This window comes from Pseudophryne corroboree, chromosome 4, assembly GCF_028390025.1.
Source record: "Pseudophryne corroboree isolate aPseCor3 chromosome 4, aPseCor3.hap2, whole genome shotgun sequence".
Taxonomy (NCBI): Eukaryota; Metazoa; Chordata; class Amphibia; order Anura; family Myobatrachidae; genus Pseudophryne; species Pseudophryne corroboree.
In genome coordinates, this window is record NC_086447.1 from 621816694 (window position 1) to 621837568 (window position 20875).

The 20875-nt window shown below is 44.9% G+C and overlaps 1 protein-coding gene across 1 annotated transcript in view; it reads right to left on the reverse strand.

The window, feature by feature from the left end:
- NOX3 (NADPH oxidase 3) overlaps positions 1 to 6732 on the reverse strand; it is a 396056-nt gene extending 389324 nt beyond the window's left edge. Inside the window, exons 1-2 of the mRNA XM_063919364.1 lie at positions 6724 to 6732; positions 6152 to 6247 (exon numbers count right to left, since the gene is read on the reverse strand). Of these exons, the coding sequence (XP_063775434.1) occupies positions 6152 to 6247; positions 6724 to 6732 (105 nt within the window). The remainder of the gene's footprint in view (positions 1 to 6151; positions 6248 to 6723) is intronic.
- Positions 6733 to 20875: the final 14143 nt, after the last annotated feature.

Sequence of the window (20875 nt, forward strand, 5' to 3'; positions counted from 1 at the left end):
AAATTTAGTTCCTGTCTCCCTCAGCTGGGGCAGAAAGATGTGCACCGGTACGTCACTTCCGGCCGAGGGAGGATGCGCTCCACCGATAGTGGAACGCATAGCGTAAATCCAGTGTTTTTAATTATTTTAAAAAGTAATATGGAGCGATAATAAGCGGTAAAATTTAGCTCCATGTACCACACACTACATTTCTGTTTTATATATTCGTGTTGGGGCTGGAAGACATTTACTGACATGTCATTTCCAGCGGAAGCAGGATGTGTTCCACTGACAATGGAATGCATAGCGCTAATTTAGTTGCTTTTAATGCAGTCATTAATTTCCCTATTTATTGTTAGTATTCCACCTGACCCATCTGTCCATCCGCTCTCCATCCGCTGCTGCACTAATGTGGCAGTGGGAGAGGAGAATGTCATGCTGTGTTACTGCACTGATGCAGGGGGGGGGGGGGGTTGCATGGACTGCTGTATATACATTGCGCCAGGTAGAGCCTCTTATACACATTGTGGTAGGTAGAACTTCTTATACACATTGCGCCAGGTCGAGCCTTTTATACACATTGCACCAGGTAGCCCTTTATACACATTGTACCATGTAGCCCATTACACATGTTGCACCATGTAACCCATTATACACATTGCACCAGGTAGCCCATTATGCACGTTGCACCAGGTAGCCCATTATACACGTTGCAGCAGGTAGCCCCTTATACACATTGCGCAAGGTAGCCCCTTATTCACATTGCACCAGACAGCTCTTTATACTCATTGTGCCAGGTAGCCCCTTTTACACATTGCACCAGGTAGCCACTTTTACACATTGCACAAGGTAGCCCCTTTTACACATTGCACCAGGTAGCCCCTTTTACACACTGCACCAGGTAGCCCCTTTTACACACTGTACCAGGTAGCCCCTTTTATACATTGCACCAAGTAGTCCCTTTTATACACTGTACCAGGTAGCCCCGAGGAAGTGTAAGAGAGAGAGAGAATGTGAGTGAGTGAATGTGTGTGTGTGTGTGTGTGTGTGTGTGTGTGTGTGTGTGTTCACTTACCACCATCAGTGCCAGCTCCAGTTTGTCCCTCTGGCTCCATGCTGCGTTTCTGTCTTTACTTTTGCCCAGCATAAAGCAGGGTGGAAGTGTGTAGTGGCAGTGGTGGTGGTGGAGTTGCCAGGGGTAGGCCAGCATGGTGTGGGGAGTGGTCAGTGGCTGGGGGGTGCTTCCCAGTGTGGTGTGCAGTACAAGAGGCAGCCTGGGGGTGCCTGTCAACATGTGTGGTCTCGAAGGTGGTGCGGCCATTACATTGCGGTGCCGGGTGCCCATGCAGTGCCCCTCCTCCCCCTCCTCATCAGCAGCACTAAAGTCTGGGGGAATTAACTGATAGTAGAGGGGAGAGTGGCTCATCCTCCTGCACTTACCGGGACTTACAGACTGGGAGCCAGGGCACTGTCTGGCGGCAGCATACTGTGAGTCAGTGTGACTCATTGTAATGCCAGTGGTTAGTGGGCCTCTTCAATGCAGCGGCCTGTGGGCTTTGAAATCCAGCCTTGCAGTGCCGTTGCTCCAATGCAAGGAGGGACTGCCTTGCCATCCCCAGCAGGTGCCACCTGTAGGCACGTGCCTAATGACAAATCCAGCACTGGCTTTCGCCCCCTACATTTCACTGAAACTGCCCTTGTCAAAGTCACCAGTGACCTGCTTTTGGCCAAATCCAGGGACCACTTCTATTTGCTCATCCTCCTGGTCCTCTCTGCTGCCTTTTGACACTGTAAATCATCCTCTCCTCCTCCACACCTCCAGACCATTAGCCTCTCCAGCACTGTCCTTGTCTGGTTTACCTCTTACCTCACTTCTGGCTCCACCTCACCTCATTCCATCCTCCCCATTGGTGTCCCACAGGGCTTTTTTTTGGACCCCCTTCTCTTCTCCCTGTACACCTCCTCCCTGAGTGTGCGCTCATAAGCTCCTTCGGCTTTCAATACCACCTCTATGCCAATTATATGCAACTGTTCCTTTCCTGACCTCTCCCTCTATGCCCTCTATGTTCTCTCTCAGGTATCCAGCTTCCTCTCCTCCTGGATGTCTGTCTGAGTGCTCCCTGCAGCTCAACATGGACAAAACCAAGCTCATCATCTTTCCCCGATCCAGGGTCTCCACCCTCCCTAATATCTCTGTCACTTTTGACAGCATCATCCTCCCTGTTCCCCAACTTAGGCATCACTCTTGACTCCATCCTCTCCTTCACCCCCCATGTTCAGTCTTTGGCTCAATCCTGCCGGTTCCAGCTATGCAGCTTGGATAAGGCCATTCCTCTCGCAGAGTGTGACTAAACTTATTATCCACTCACTGATCATCTCATAGCTCGACTATTGCAACATTCTCCTCATTGGCCTCCCATGCTTCCATTTTGCTCTACTCTGATATGTTCTCAAATCCACAGCTAGACTTATCTTCATCTCCTGCAGCTCTACATCTGCCACTCCTTTTGACAAAACATGCACTGGTTCCCATTCCCATACAGAAATCTCGTTGAACTCTCATGTACAAGGCCCTCGCTAACTCCACTGCTCCCTACATCTCCAACCTCATCTCCCCACATGCTCCCTTCCACCCACTCCGGTCAGACAACGACCATTGCCTCTCCTCTACCTTGGTCACTGCATCACATGCGTGAATCCAAGATTTTAACCATGCTGCCCCCCTTCACTGGAAATAGTTCTCTCACTTGCACTTGCAAAGCTTCAAACGTGCACTGAAAACCCATCTATTCATCGAAGCATTTCTTCCGCATAACCTAGTTTCAAGGCCACTCTCTCAATCCACTACCTCATGCCTTGGCCATTTTTGTTTGCTTACTTCCTTCCACCTGGCAGCCTTTTGCTTGCTTGCACCTCATGTCACCTGTTTTCCCCCCGTCCCCTAGTTTGTGAGCTCCTTGGAGCAGGGCCCTCTTCCCTCCTGTTCTCACAAGATCCGGTCTCTAGGTCGACAGTAACTAGGTCGACCACTATTGGGCGACAGTAACTAGGCCAACAGGGTGTCTGGGTCAACAGGGTCTCTATGTCGACATGTTCTAGGTTGACAGGTCAATAGGTCGACATGAGTTTTTCAATTTTTTTTACCTTTTTCATACTTAACGATCCACGCGGATTACGATTGGGAATAGTAACCTGGTCACTAGAGTACACATTGCAGTCTATATCAGTAACTAGTATTGTCACTCTATTTTACAGCTCTCTCAGTAGTGTATACGGTGATTAGGTCGACAACACTTAGGTCAACAGTCATTGGGGGTCATTCCGAGTTGATCCTAGCTGTGCTAAATTTAGCACAGCTATGATCATTCACACTGACATGCATGGGGACGCCCAGCACAGGGCTAGTCTGCCCCGCATGTCAGTTCCGGCCCCCCACAGATGTGCAAAGGGATCGCACAGCGGTGATGCCTTTGCACTTCAAGAGTAGCTCCCGACCAGCGCAGCTTTAGCGTGCTGGCCAGGAGCTACTCGTCCCTCCCTGGCCCGCAGCGGCTGCATGTGACATCACGCAGCCGCTGCGGCCTGCCCCCCAATGGTCCGGCCACGCCTGCGTTGGCCGGACCGCACCCTCTAAACGGTGGCTTAATGCTGCCATCCGGCCCCCTCCCACCCAGCCACCGCTTCTGCCTCAGAGGTGATCACTAGGCAATGACAGCTGGCATGCACTGGCGCACTGCGGCGCCGGCGCATGCGCAGTTCCGACCCGATTGCTGCGCTGCGAGAAACTGCAGCGAGCGATCGGGTCGGAATGACCCCCATTAGGTTGACCACTATTGGTCAGCATGCATTAGGTCGACATGGTCACTAGGTTGACACGGTCATTAGGTCATCATGTACTAGGTCGACATGATGGAAAAAGGTCGACATGAGTTTTTCACGTTTTCTTTCATTTTTTTTACTTTTTCATACTTTACGATCCACGTGGACTACGGTTGGGAATAGTAACCTTGTGAGGGGACACGGTGCACTAATTGGGGTACTCGGTCACTGTGAGGGGACACGGTGCACTAATTGGGGTTCCCGGTCACTGTACGGAGAATTGGGCTCGCCATGTGAGGGGACATGCTGCCCTAATTGGGGTTCCCGGTCACTCTACGGAGAAAATGACACCAAAATGTAGCAAATGTCTATACCTGCATCTCCTCTTGCTCCTTACTGTTTATCTCTTCCAGTGGCTGCCTGCCCCCAGTAGTATGATGAATACTCCTGTGCTTCCTTTTGTCTCGGCTGTAGTGTGTACTGAGAACTGTGTTGCTAATTGTTACCTGTGCTCTGTTTTAGCTTTTCTGTTACTGTAATGTTAAGTTCTGTGTACCCTGTAACTACTACTTATTCTCATTTATTATTAGAGATGTGTGCCGACCCCTGTGTTTTGGTTTTGGATCTGGATTCATCTTCATGTTTTGGTTTTGGATAAACCACCTTCAAGTGTTTTGTTTTTGTTATTTTAATTAATAAAACAGGTAAAATCATGATTTTTGGGACCTGTTGTTGCCCCAGTATTATTATTGGGCTGGGTTCATGTGACTGGCGTTTGCGAGACAGCTTTTAGATGGCCAGTGGGAGAGGAGGCAAGTGCAATGAAGCCACTGGAGGGCTCACTGCACTCACCGCACAGTGGGCTCGGTAGCTCACTGTGCTTGCCACAGGTTCTATTCCCTATCCTATACCTCCATGGGTGTTGTGGACAACCAAGAGTGGGAATAGTACCTGTTGGTCGGCATGCTGACTGGCGGACTGTTCACGGGGATCCTGGCGTCGGTATTGTGACCGAGGATAATCACAGACCTTATTAACCTCAATAACATTCATTTCCAGTCAATTTTGACTACCTCACAGCTCACAGTTACACATTATGATGATATTTTTTTAACACACAAGGTTATGAAAATCTTTTTTTACGGTGACTGAACACACAAGCATCACAGCACCCCTAGTATAAGGGCACACTTATCAGCCAACTGGGGAACTTTTTAATGAACCCACTCCGTTGGTTTTTTATTTTATTTTTTGTTTTCATTTTTTTGTGCCTCACAGGCAGCTGCTGCACACAATGCCCCTTTATCTCAATGCTCCTAAAGAACTTTTTTTTAAGTGCCCCTAATAATGAGTGCTGCATCCCAGTCCCCTCACAGCCAGTCCACAATATACACTAACTTGTGCCTCATAGTGCTGCAGCTGCACTCCTTTAACACAGTGCTCCTAAAAAACTTTGGGGGTAATTCCAAGTTGATCGCAGCAGGATTTTTGTTAGCAATTGGGCAAAACCATGTGCACTGCAGGGAGGCAGATGTAACAAGTGCAGAGAGAGTCAGATTTGGGTGGGGTGTGTTCAATCTGCAATCTAATTTGCAGTGTAAAAATAAAGCAGCCAGTATTTACCCCGCACAGAAATAAAATAACCACCCAAATCTAACTCTCTCTGCACATGTTATATCTGCCTCCCCTGCAGTGAAAATGGTTTTGCCCAATTGCTATCAAAAATCCTGCTGCGATCAACTTGGAATTACCCCCCTTGTGTTTTTTAAATTGTGCCTAATGAGTGCTGCACCCACTTCCCACACCCTCTCCCTCCAGTCTCTAGTGTGAAATTGCACCCGATCACGAGGGAGGAACTTTATATGCAATCCAAAAACCGCAAAATCTGCACCAGTAAGATGACGTTTTGGCTCATTCCAGGAACCAAGCTTGTCCGGAAAACACAAGGCAGCACTCGGTTAGACTCAGGACCCCTAAGTTTGGGTTTCCTTTAAGAATTTCCACAAGTCTTAACTTTTCAGGTAAGATGAATTCAGTTGTTCTCAGTCATCTTTATAGATCCCCAGCTTGTCATTGTATGTATTAGGCAATATTTGTAATTTTTATATAAAGCATAAAAAATATAAAAAACATTCCTTGCTCTAAATTCTGTTGTGCTACAATTATTGAAGCTCCTTAATGTGCTTTTTATAAATTGCTGTCAAAAATGAAATATCGTATTGAAAGACACATTTAACCAGAGACAGAGTCATAATTAGGTCTGCCTCTCATAAATCATAATAATATGTATAATTAGAAGAAAAAAAGCTCATATACATTGTGATTCAGTGTATACAAAGTGCTTTATACTTACACCCAATATTACTCGTGTATAGAGGTAGGAATCTGCCTTTTCATACCAGATATATGTGTCAATAAATAAATAGGCATTTAATCCCAGCCATGATACCTGAAAAAGATATAAAATATATAATGGACAAATAGAATCTAGAGAGACAGACTGAGCACAAAGCACAAATACTAAAGCAGTGAAATTTAGTAATTGGTCTAACATTACAAATTGTGTGGCCCCTTAACATGTCCAGTAATAAGCTGATGTAAATTTATTGGGCATGTTTGTAAATGCAGCTGGTACATACTTGCCTACTCTCCCTTTCGCCTTCTCACCAATTGCGGGTCAGCTTAGGGTGCCATAACTGGAAGCACAAATCAGAGCTATGCAAGCCCTATAAGAGAGCTTCCTGTAATGCTGGCAGATTGCCAGTGCAACGTTGCTGCATTGCCACAGCACTCGGCTCCTGATCTCCCAGATCAGTCTGTTGATCCTGAGCTACTGCCACTAGACACCAGTTTCAGCTTGGTCTGCAGCTCTACTAGTCCCAGTCAATCAACATCATTACCACTGAGCCTTGATATCTCGGATACCAGTTCCATCTTAATCCACAGCACTACTACTGATTCCAGCAAGTCACCAGCATTACCACCCAGACTGGTTATTCACTCACCAGTTCCTACCTGGTCTGCAGCACTACTGGTCCCAGCCAGTTTCCAGCATTACCACTCAGTCCACTTAAGACACCAGTTCCAGCCTGGTCCAGCATAACTGGTCCCAGCCCAGTAACCACCTTAGACGGTCCCAGCCGACATTCAGCATAACCGGTCCCAACCAGATAACCAGTTTAAACAGTCCTAACCCGACATCCAGCATAACTGGTGCCAGCCCGGTAACCAGCTTAGCTGGCCCCAACCCGGCATACAGCATAACCAGTCCCAGCACGGAAACTAGCATTACCAAACCTGAGTCTACATCCAGCTTAGATAGTCCAACACCCTACCTCCTGTAACCTGTTCATGCGCTGGACCTTCACAAAGTCTTCCAGCTTCTTGCATACAGCTACCGATCTAGACTTGAGCCTAAGTCCGGGATCACAAACTTCACTGGATTTGACACATATAAAGCTGCTCATAATTGTTGTAAAATATTAGCATCCACTTTTAGAAAAACATAAGCATCTAGATCACGTAGAATTTATAAGAAACCAGAGGTACCGATAACACTTGTGAGATCCTTGACTTTATTTATGAGGCCTAGAGCCTGATTCAGAGGCTCAAGCAATTCACACTCATTGCTGATGTTCAAGTTATTGAGTAATTATTGCAACTGCGCATGCCCAGAAAATATAGAAAACCACAACAGTAAATGCATTACACCAAGTATACGTACAAAGATTCTGTTGTGATCTGGAGTCAGGACAGCCAGTATCAGAAATGTGGTAGCAAAGTGATGGGAATTCCTGTGTGGTGATTGGGAGGTGCTAGAATTGAATGCAAAAAAAGGCAGTTTCATAGGTGTATTATGGGAGTGTAGTAGACGTGTCAGTGATGTTAGAAGTTTAATGCACTACTGCACAGTCTCCAACATGGCACCTTAAGGATGTTTCATTGGGGGTAATTCAGACTTGATCGTAGCAGCACATTTGTTAGCAGTTGGAAAAACCATGTGCACTGCAGGGGGGACAGATATAACATGTGCAGAGAGCGTTAGATTTGGGTGGGGTGTGTTCAAACTGAAATCTAAATTGCAGTGTAAAAATAAAGCAGCCAGTATTTATCCTGTGCAGAAACAATATAACCCACCCAAATCCAACTCTCTCTGCACATGTTATACTGTATCTGCCCCCCCCCCCTGCAGTGCACATGGTTTTGCCCAACTGCTACCAAATTTACTGCTGCGATCAACTCTGAATTACCCCCATTATCCTTACCAAGATTGCCACCAGTACTATTTCTGCACATGCAATGCACCATCTTGTCGCTGTGCATGATTGATAAAGTGGAGGATGGATTTCCTCCCCTTAGTTTCAGAGGGTATCCGTTCACATGGTCGACCATGTTATGGTCGACAGTCATTAGGTCGACCACTATTGGTCGACATTGACATGGTCGACACATGAAAATTGTCGACACGTGAAAGGTCGACACATGAAAAGGTCGACATGAGTTTTTTAACTTTTTTTTCTTTTGGGGAACTTTTCCATACTTTACGATCCACGTGGACTACGATTGGAATGGTAATCTGTGCCGAGCGAAGCGGGAGCGGAGCGAAGGCACCATGCCCGAAGCATGGCGAGCGAAGCGAGCCATGCGAGGGGACGCGGTGCACTAATTGGGGTTCCCAGTCACTTTACGAAAAAAACGACACCCAAAAAAGTAAAAAAAACTCATGTCGACCTTTTCATGTGTCGACCTTTCATGTGTCGACCATTCTCATGTGTCGACCATGTGTCCATGTCGACCATGTCAATCTCGACCAACAGTGGTCGACCTAATGACTGTCGACCATAACATGGTCGACCATTCATACCGAAACCGTTTCAGAGACCCGAGACTATCACCCACTGTTCCAGCAACCTGCACGGCTACCATTTACTTGAAACAGTTACTGGCTGGTGAGCTCTCTGACGCCATTCAACTTATGGCTGGTAAAAGGTTTCTTGGCACTCTAGGCAAAGCTTCACCCTATTGCCCCATACACCAATATCTACATTCTAGACTCTCAGGTGAAACTGTGGAGGTGGCTTCTTAGAAGCTCCACAGCCTTTGTTTAAAATAAGTTTAACAAGGTTGTCCCTCTCAAATTCTTAATTTTGTGATGCTGTAGGCAGACTCAGGGGCACCCCTCAGTGGCTTAGGGAGCGCCTTATGGTAGTGATGGCCCTGCTTCTGCTAAAAGCTCTGCTTTATGCTCATCCTTACCCAGTATAACAGTGAGTACAGCTGTACAATCATCTATTCAATAAACAACACTACCTTTTTAAGTTCACTGGCCTTGTGACTTTTTGAGAAGTCACGTGATGTGTGAAGAAATGCGTTAAGGACTCCACCAACCCATGTGCCATCACATCCTGCATTAATCTGCTATTACTCCAGTGGATACATGCAGCTAAACAGGACTTAAGGGAGTGATGGGACCCGAGGACACTCAGGGACTGGTATACAGCGGCAAGCGGACGGCTGCGCAAACAGCCTCACACTAGTAAGTGCACCTACATATACGCTGGAATCCATCATATTCTGCCTTCCGAATACCTCTAAGTGAATGTGCATTTAACACTGGATTAACTAAGGAAAGCAACATAACAGACACTAATGTTTATAGACTGCCAGTGTTGGAAAATATACATGTTTAACAAAATAACCTTTTCAGAGTTTATGAAACAGCTGCTTCATAAACCCTGCAGCCTCTGTGCAATACACATCATTTAAGCAGAATTTGAACTTGTTTATTTGGATACATAATAATTGACGGCCCTTTATTATCCATGAAGCAGGATCAATCTTTGGATACTTTGCTTCAACACTGGATACAATAATTACTATTTGATCCTATATCATCAACATTTTGCCTACCAATACCACTGAATGGGTTCATGTTTTAATATGTGTTGCATTAATTAAGGCTATTTGCTGTGTTTTGAGTGATAATATTACTTTTTTTTAATACTTGTGTTTTATATTTAATATATTTTCTATTATTGTCTTTTTACTATGCATCCAAAAAATATTCACAGCGCTTCACTTTTTCCACATTTTGTTATGTTACAGCCTTATTCCAAAATGGAATAAATTCTTTTTTTCCCCAAAAAATTCTACACACAAAATACCCCATAATGACAATGTGAAAAAAGTTTTTTTGAGATTTCTGCAAATTTATTAAAAAAAACTAAGAAATCACATGTACATAAGTATTCACAGCCTTTGCTCAATTCTTTGTTGATGCAACTTTGGCAGCAATTACAGCCTCAAGTCTTTTTGCATATGATGCCACAAGCTTGGCACACCTATCTTTGGGCAGTTTCACCCATTCCTCTTTGCAGCACCTCTCAAGCTCCATCAGGTTGGATGGGAAGTGTTGGTGCACAGCCATTTTCAGATCTCTCCAGAGACATATAATCGGATTCAAGTCTGGGCTCTGGCTGGGCCACTCAAGGACATTCACAGAGTTGTCCGAAGCTATTACTTTGATATCTAGGCTGTGTGCTTAGGGTTGTTGTCCTGCTGAAAGATAAACCGTCACCCCAGTCAGAGGTCAAGAGCGCTCTGGAGCAGGTTTTCATCATGATGTCTCTGTACATTGCTGCATTCATCTTTCCCTCTATCCGGTCTAGTCTCCCAGTTCCTGCTGCTGAAAACATACCCATAGCATGATGCTGTCACCACCATGCTTCACTGTAGGGATGGTAATGGCCTGGTGATGAGCGGTGCCTGGTTTCCTCCAAACATGATGCCTGGCATTCACGCCAAAGAGTTCAATCTTTGTCTCATCAGACCAGAAAATTTTGTTTCTCATGGTGTGAGAGTCCTTCCGGTGCATTTTGGCAAACTCCAGGTGGGCTACCATTTGCTTTTTACTAAGAAGTGGCTTCTGTCTGGCCACACTACCATACAGGCCTGGTTGGTGGATTGCTGCAGAGATGATCATCCTTCTGGAAGGTTCTCCTCTCTCCACAGAGGAATGCTGTAGCTCTGACAGAATGGCCATCAGGTTCTTAGTCACCTCCCTGACTAGGGCCCTTCTATCCCGATTGCTTAGTTTAGATGGCCGCCCAGCTTTTGGAAGAGTCCTGGTGGTTCCAAACTGCTTCCATTAATGGATGATGGAGGCCACTGTGCTCATTAGGACCTTCAAAGCAGCAGATATTTTTCTGTACTCTTCCCCAGATTTGTGTCTCAAGACAATACTGTCTCGGAGGTCTACAGACAATTCCTTTGACTTCATGCTTGGTTTGTACTCAGACATGCGGGACCTTATATAGACAGGTGTGTGCCTTTCCAAATCATGGCCAATCAACTGAATTTACCACAGGTGGACTCCAATTAAGCTGTAGGAACAGCTCAAGGATAATCAGTGAAAACAGGATGCACCTGAGTTCAATTTTGTGATATCTAATTTTTTTTATTTTTAATACATCTGCAAAAATCTCATAAAAACTTTTTCACATTGTCATTATGGGGTATAGTGTGTAGAATTTTGAGGGGAAAAAATCAATTTATTCCATTTTGGAATAAGGCTGAAACATAACAAAATGTGGAACAAGTGAAGCACTGTGAATACTTTATGGATACACTGTATGTGTATTGAATATATTATATGAACATTGGAATAATATTCCTGTTGCAATTGTGCAGTTTTTTTTCCTCTTTTCTCACTGGACTTGTGCCTTGAAATAATTACAATTCCACTGGTGTGCTAAACCACCAAACTGTACACACATTTTATGTGCCCAGCTTATGTGCACAGTTTATGGGCCCAATGTGCACAGATAAGCTGCAGCACAGGGTAAAGAAAGCGGAGTGGGTTTCAAACAAAGTGTCACAGCAAACACCTTTTACACTATAAGAACTGCAGAACAATGGCTGTAAGGAACACACATAAGGGAATCACACCTATAATGGAGATAATTAAACTTCAAGGTGCAGAGAACTACACTACATGAAAATTTGCTATAGAAATGCAACATAGATGGGAAACACTGGAAAGTAACAATTGATCCAGTTGACAGCTCAAACCCAGATGAAGTAGAGAGAGCCATGGGAAATATTAGTTTGATTGTGGAACAACATGTATACTCTATAACTCATGAGAAAATGTCAGCTAGAGATATTTGGACTGCATTGCAAGAGGAATATCTAGACGGAGGTCTCATGAGGAGAATACGTAAATGTAAGACATGAATTGTATAATACAAAGCTACATGAATGCAGACGTATGAAAGATTGTATAGACAGGATGATGTCTGTTTCTAAACAGTTAACATCTATTTGTGTACAAATAAATGATGAAGAAATAGCCATGGCCATGCTTCAAAATTAAACACCAGAGTTCAACTTCTTGGTTGTGTCATTTGAGACAAACATTGTGAAGTTAACCACATTCTGTCACCTGCGGCTGAGCAGCTTGCTCCTATAAGTAGTCCCGGTTATCTAGCAACAGGGTTGTCATGTCTTTCAGCCACAAGGGCTGGCGGTTCCCACTCATCGTTGGATGCGGGACAACTACTGCATTCCTGGTTGCCTAGCAAATCTGGAAGGAAGTGACTCACTGACAGGAGGGCTGCTGGTATACGTGCAGCAATGCAACTGCATTTATTTATTTCATCAAATGTTCCTGATTCCCTGGCTATGCTATTAGTGGATTTCCCTGTTCACCCAGGCCAGCTTCTCTCAAACAGGTATAGTTTATGTTGTGGTATAAGATGCTGGTCCATTTTCCAGGTACCTGCACCTCATGCTGTCCTGTGGATAGTCTGACCATCTGCCAGATTCTCTGGCTGTCAGAAGTCTAACTTTGCCTTGCTTGAACCCTTATCCCATTTCAGTGTTTATTAACCTCTTACTTGCTTACCCAGTGTTTACCTAGTGCTAAATCTACAAGATATATACCAACTGCATGGTGCTCATATGCCACCTCTCTGTGCCTCATCTGCCTTCACTGATGGCCTGACCCAGTCCTGTCCTTAATCCCCCTTGTTTCAGTCTAGTCCATTATTTATTCTCGTATTTTAATCCAGCCACCTATCACGTGGTCTCCAGCCAATTGTGTAAAGCTCCTACTGCCAGAGGTATAAGACCTGATGGCATCCTAAGTAATAGGGTGTGTGTCATACACTAAGCGAACAATGGGCAGCTGTTGTAGGTGGAAGACCCTGACTAGGGCTCTAGAGGTCTTATGCAATTGTGATGGAGTTCCATAACACATGCACAGTAATAGCATAGTTGAATGCTGTGAAACTAATGCAGAGAAAACTGTACTGCAAGCAGAAAGTGATTAATTCAGAAATTGTAATTCAAGTGTTTGATTGTCACAAGACAGGTCCCAAAGCAATTAACTGTAAGCAGAGAAAAGTGAATCCTGTGCAGTGCCAGAAATGTGATGGCAGAGATCAGTAGGTCAGATACCCACATAAAGTATTGTTGGTATATTGATTCAGGTGCAATATGACATTAAAGCTGCACCAAGATAAGTGTGACTCTATCACAATCAAAGGAATTGACAATCGAACATTAACAGCCACAAAAGTTTGGACAATTAAAGCTTGCTTTCAAATTGGATCAAGAACAAATGTCACAGAAATCCAAAATGTATTTTTAGTACCAGAGATGGGAACAAATATTATTGCCATCAGTGACCTAAAACAGAGAAGCCAGAGGCAAAAGATGGCAGCAACTGTATGTCCTTGATACACAGCACTGCTGTGCAATGATGTCAACTGAGTAATCAGCTGTTTCTAAAATCAAAAAGTAGAGCTAAAGCAACACTTGAAAATTGTACATTCAGACAGGTGTGGACAAATAGAAGTAAAGTCTGTTAAGGGATAGCATACTTTGTTACATTCATAGAATGACACACATATACTTCATAAAGAAGAAATTTAAATTGCTGTAGGAAATCTGAAGTAGGAAAGAAAATTGCATACTACAAAAATCTTATAGAAAACTAAACATGTTTTCGGACAGGGGTTAAAGTGAGCTGGAATGAGGCAGAACTACGTTCCGTCAGTTCCATTTGGAGATGGAACCAGTTCCGCCTCCTCCGGCCCACATAACCCAGACTGTCTGGCCGGAGCCGCAGGGAGATGCCGGATGCCCGCTGAGATCGTGTTACCAGCAAGCACCTGCCTCCCTCCCAACAGCAGCAGCCGGAGGGAGGAGCTCACTCATGAGCTCCGGCTTCCAGCTCTGGCAGTGTACACTATGAGAGAGACATCATGATGTCTCTCCCATAGTTCCGAGGAGTGGGCGGCCAGACAGAGGGCAGTGGTCAGGCGCAAAAGCAAGGCTTAAGGTGAGTATTGTGTTTTTTTTGTGTATAAGCAGTACTTCTACAGGGGGCATAACTACGGGGACATTACTATGGGGCATTACCACTGGGGGCTATCTACTGGGGGCAAAACTACAGGGGACATAACCACGGTATCCGTTCACATGGTTGACCATGTTATGGTCGACAGTCATTAGGTCGACCAATATTGGTCGACATTGACATGGTCGACATGGACACATGGTCGACACATGAAAATGGTCGACACATGAAAGGTCGACACATGAAAAGGTCGACATGATTTTTTTTTACTTTTTTTTTCTTTTGGGGAACTTTTCCATACTTTACGATCCACGTGGACTACGATTGGAACAGTAATCTGTGCCGAGCGAAGCGAAAGCACCATGCCCGAAGCATGGCGAGCGAAGCGAGCCATGCGAGGGGACGCGGTGCACTAATTGGGGTTCCCAGTCACTTTACGCAAAAAGCGACACAAAAAAAAAAAAAAAACTCATGTCGACCTTTTCATGTGTCGACCATGTGTCCATGTCGACCATGTCAATGTCGACCAACAGTGGTCGACCTAATGACTGTCGACCATAACATGGTCGACCATTCATACCGGAACCCATAACCACTGGAGGTTAATTACTGGGGGCTAAACTACAGGAGGCATAACTGCTGTGGACTAAACAGGCAGCTAAACTACTGGGAGCATAACTACAGGGGGCATAACTACTGGAGGCTAACTACTGGGGGAATAACTACTGGGGCAATACTACATAGGGGCATAACTACACGGGGCAATACGTCATGGGTGCATAACTACAGGGTATTACTATGGGGGCACTACTACACAGGGGAAATACTTCAGGGGGCATTACTACTGTGGGCACTACTACAGGGGGCAATACTACATGGGGCATTACTACTGAGGGCAGTAATATGCAGGGGCATTACTGCTAGGGGCAATAGTACACAGGGGCATTAATACTAGTGGGATTGCTACTGGAGGCACTACTAATGAGGGCAGTGTATAGGGGGCACTTCATAAAGGGCATCACTCCTGGGGACATAAGGGGAACTACTACTGGGGGCACTGCATAAGGGGCACCACTATTAGGGGCTCTACATAAGGGGCACTACCACTGCAGTGGACATTGCATAAGGAGCACTACTACTGTGGGCACTGTATAAGGGGCACTACTGCTGTGGGCTTTATGTGTTCTAGGGGTGCTACTACTGTGGGCTTTGTGTTTAAGGAGCATTAATGTGTGTCATAACTTGAATAAGGGACACCAGGGGCGGATCCAGAAGAAAATGATAGGGGGGGCACCATGGAAGGGGCAAGTGTATTTGCATGCGGCTTCGGTGCATGCGCTTCCAGAAATGGGGTATGTCACCACTACAAGGGGCAGCATGTGAGGGGCAGGGGGCAGCGTGTGAGGGGCAGCATGTGAGGTGCAGGGGGCAGCATGTGAGGGGCAGGGTGAAGGGGGCAGTGTGTGAGAGGCAGGGTGCAGAGGGAAGCGTGTGAGGGGCAGGGGGCAGTGTGAGAGGGTCAGGGTGCAGGGGGCAGCATGTGAGGGGCAGGGTGTGAGGGGCAGGGGGCAGCATGTTAGGTGCAGGGGACAGCGTGTGAGGGACAGTGTATAGGGGGCAGTGTGTGAGAGGCAGGGGGAAGCTTGTTAGGGGCAGGGGGCAGCGTGTGAGAGGCAGGGGGCAGCGTGTGAGGTGCAGGGGGCAGTGTGTGAGGGGCAGGGGCCAGGAGGCAGCGTGTGAGGGGCAGGGTGTGGGGGCAGTGTGTGAGAGGCACATACCACCATATACTACATATAGACCGTATCGCCCCCCCTTAGTGCCTGCCGCCGCAGCAGCAGCTGCACACACGTTAAAGGTAGCTGGCACAGGCTGGCAGCCACGATACAGCAAACAGCATACTCACTGTGACAGGCTGATATACACAGTGAGTCACTGTCTCCGTCCTGCTGCTGCTGCCTCTGCGGCTCTGCCTGCTTCGATCGGCGCATCTGTCTCCTCTCTGTGGGGCCGCTGGGGAGCCTGGGCTGGCTGGAAGTGAAATCCAGTCCACGCGGTCCACGGTCCACCACTACACGCTGCCTGACTCCTTAGCCTGTCCCGCAGCCCGCTCCGTCTCCCGGCCTCCGTGCGCTGCTGCCTGCTGGTCACATGCAGTGCAGCAGGAGAGGAGGAGGGAGGGAGGGCTGCACTCACTGTGGGCGTGAGCCGGATCTGGTCCCAGCGGCAGCTGTCAAATCAGCGTGCGCTGACAGCCTGCTGGGGCCGGGCCGGCACAAATGAAAAAAAAAAATCTTCTGCCCTGAGACTTAATGGGCCACAAATGACAGGGGGGGCACGGGCACGAGTGCCCCCCTCTGGATCCGCCACTGAGGGACACTACTATGTGGTGTAATGTGAATAATATTTTGTTACTGTGCTGCATAATTTCAATTGGGGATACTATTGCGTGATCACACCACTTTCTTTTTGAGGTCATGACCCTTTCTTTTTGAGGCCCCTTTATTGCAGTGCACGTCACAGTGTGGTGTGAGTCCCACCACCTCTCTAGGACCACTTTATGCACTGGTCAAAGACTCAAAGTTCTAAGATCTGACAATGGTGGAGAGAGGTGGAACAATTCTTAAGAGAATATGGAATAGAGCATCCATTGAGCATTGCTTATGTTTCTGCTCAGAAAAACAGTGTTGAGTGAATGAGCAAACGTAAACTAGTAGCGAAAGCAAAATGTATGCTAAGAATACAGGCCTAAAGTAACAGTTTTGGCTGGAAGTCATGTCCACAGAAGTTTACCTAAAGAACTGTTCTTCAACAGTTGTCCTAAAAGACATAATACCGACTGATTCCTGGTCAGAAAGAAAACCAAGTGTGAAATAACTAAGAACATTTGGAAGTATTGCTTATGTCCATTTAGCAAAATAGAGAAGACACAAGCTGTATTAAAAATCAATAAAGTGTATATTTCTTGGTTATTACTATAAACTCAAAGGTTATAGATTATGGAATTTTAGTAAAAAAAATCTTGTCAAGTCAAGGGACATTGGCCCTTATTCAGTTAAATTTTTTTGGACTCCTGCGCATGCACAGCACCCCCAGTATGCCTGTGTGAACCTTCATAGTGCGATCGTTTCTCTGAAGGATGCAATCACACTGTGATGAACAGCAGTGTCCATTGGGGTGCAGCAGAGCTCCTGCATTCGAAGCCTGGCTGAGCATGAAGGGGGGCTTCCTTAGTTTGCCTGGTCTGCGATGCGGTCGCAATTGGATTTTGATCGCTTTGCTGGGTGGCACATTGGCATGTTGGACGGCCTTACCCTGTGCTGGGCAGCCCCCAGCAATTGGTAGGAAGCTAATTAGCAAAATCTGCTACTGAACCTGAATGAGGTCCATTGTATTTATATTCATTTATCTGTCTATTAGATAGGAAAAAACAGAAACCCAACTGACTTTTCAAACAATTGAATATCCCCACTAGAATGAAGTGGCATGGAGGTTGTTCCAGTGTGTACAGGAGCAATGATAAATAAGTAGCAACTAAGCAATACGATATATTGTTCAGTCGTTAGCAAGATTACAGTGTGCGTATGGTTAATATCGCTTGTTCTCCAGTGTGTACCCTAAGTATCAAATACGGTAATTTGCTAGAAGAAAAACACAGGCAAGTCAAATGTTATCTAAACCTTTGCGATTTTTCAAACACACTAACTAGGGCAAAACACAATTTTATTTTCTGTAATTTACATAGGCATCATAAGCTATGGAGGTGAACAATTATCCAGATAAATGCATTCAGATATTAATTATAGTATATTTTGAACAAAAAACTCACTAGTGAAAAATACACTGTTTACTGTACTAATAACTAATTAGTTTGTCCATCCCATCTAATTAAATCCATTTTTTTGCCAATACAGGTTGAGACTCCCATATCCAAAAATTCAGAAATCCAAACATTTTTGTGCATAACTGAGGTAGTGACACTTTTGCTCTCTTATGGTTCAATGTACACAAACTTTGTTTCATAAACAAAATTTTCAAAAAAATTGTATAAAATGAACTTCAGGATATCTGTATAATGTGTATATAAATATAAATAATCATCATCATCATCATCATCATCAAAATAATAATAATAATAATAATAATAATATTTATATAGCACTTTTCTCCTATTAGGAGAAATGTAAGGCACTCTGCTTTACATTTGCCTTTATAGCTCAAAAAACAAAACAAGCTTAACGGTAAATATTAGTGAAATGCGTGCGTAAATAGCTAAGTCTTTAGTCTATTTTTGAAGGATTCAAGAGTGGAGGCTTGCCAAACTGTGTGGGGAATAGAGTTCCATAGAGTCAGACCCCAGATGAATTAAGGGAGATTCTAGATACTGTTAGTAGTCCTTCATCTACAGATTGTAGTAATCGAATGGGACAGTAAGGAATCAGAAGCTGATTCAAGTGCCTTGAGCCCTGGTCATGTAGGGATTTGAAAGTGAGTAAGCCAATCTTAAAATGATTCACCATTTTACAGGTAGCCAGTGAAGGGAGTAAAGAATGGGTTTTAGGTAGCTGGAACAGGGCTGGTTGGTTAACAGGCTGGCCACTGCATTGTGTCTCATCTGCAAGCGGTGCAATTCTTTTGCTGGGAGACCAAGATACAGGGCATTGCAGTAGTCTAGGCATGAGTAACCTAATGCATGTATGACTTTAGGTAGATCTTCTGAGGGAATTAAGTGCTTGTTCCTGGCTATGTTCCTCAGATGAAAGAATTAGAATTTGATTGTGGCTGATACCTGATGCTTATGTATCAGGCCACTGTCCAGGACAAAGCCAAAATTCTGCACATGATCAGTGTTTTGTAGTTCTGAACCCCTTTCAGTTGGCTATGTTGCAATCTAGTCCTGTAACTTATCATCAGGACTTCTGTTTTATCAGGGTTCAGTCACAGAAAACTGTCACTCATCCACTCCTAGAGCTCAGCTAGACATCCATTTAGGGTTGGTTATTGGGTTATTATTACCTGGAGCAAAGGACAGGTAAAGTTGCATATCATCTGCATAGCAGTGGTAGACCAGGCCATGACATCTGATTATTTCACCCAGTGTTAGTACACTGCGAAAAGCATGGGAGATGGTATAGAATCCTGTGGGACATCATAATTCAATGGCACTGGTGATGAAAAGTAGACTCCAGACGAAACTCTCTTTAACCTGCCAGCGAGAAATTATTTGAACCAGCTAAGGACTGTGCCATCCAGACCACAGAACTTATTCAGGTGCTCAATTAGAATCCCATGGTCCACAGTGTCAAATGCTGCAGAGAGATTCAGAAGGATTAAGATTGAACAGTCACCTCTGTCTCTTGCCGATAGAAGATCATTAAGCACCCATACCAGGGCTGTTTTGGTGCTACGTCTTCTCCTGAATCCTGACTGGAATGGATCATAAATATAATGGGTTGACAGGTGGGTTTCTAGTTAAGTTGCTACCACTTTCTAAATAACCTTTTCTAGAAAAGGAAGGTTTGATACTGGCCTGTGTTTAGTCATACAGTAAAGGTCTAAATTCGATTTTTTTAAGATGTTCTCTGACTATTGCTTCCTTAAGTGGTTCAGGAAAAATGCCTGTTTGCAAAGAACATAACTATTTTAGCAAATTTAAGGGCCAATTATGTCCATACACACTATTAGGAGCTTAGTTAAGGCCGGGTTCAGATCACAGGTGGTGGGACACAACATTTAAGTAATTTCAGCAATGTCTTTTACTTCTACATGGTCAAAGCTGTTCCATGAAGACAGGTGGCTTGCATTGTTAGGCTTGGTAGATTGTGTCTCCTTTGGTGTCACTGTGGGGATTCCAGCCTGGATGGTGGATACTTTATCTGCAAATAATTTAGCAAACTCACTGCATCTTCACTGGGAGAGGATTTTATCAGGCTGCTGGCAAGCTGGTTTGAAAAGCATTTCCACTGTACAGAAAAGCTGAGCTGGCCTATATTTTGCTGCCATGATCTCATTTGAAAGGAACTCTGTTTTCTTGCTGGTAATTTTTGTTTGATATTTTCCAATGTGTTTGATTAGGTTTAACTTTTCCTCTACTAGGTTTGTCTTCATACATCATCTTTCAAGTCTACAACACTTTTTGTTACATTCACAAATACTGTTGTCAAACTAAGGTGTGGTTTGCAGGGTCGTGTACGCACAGGGGTGATGGTATCCATTGCAGCTGTCACATCCCTGTTATATTAATGGACTAAGGAACAAGGATCTTTACAGGCCTGCATTAATGCAGAGAGGTCCAAGTTTGCTGCAAGAGCCTAAGGAATCATACCCTCTTGCATGATACCTGGTCAATTCCATGGGCAAAGATTTATTTTGAGGGGTTGCGACTGAGAACAATATTGAGTGATTGTCTGACCATGTGACTGGATTTATTGTCCTTACAGTGAAGAAACCTTTACATCTCTGTGTGCAAAATCTCGTCTCCTCTAACCTAAGCGGATGTCCATGCATCCTCTGTGTTGATCTTACCAAAAACAAATCCCTTGCAAGCTCTGTGTATTGTCCCCTTATATATTTGTAAATGTTAATCATGTCCTTTCTTAATCTCTTTTCCAGTGTAAACATGCCTAGATTAGCAAGCCTTTCCTCATTTTCTAGCGTCTCCATCCCCTTAATCAATTTGGTCACCCATCTCCCGTCACCCGTCCCGAACCTTTTCTA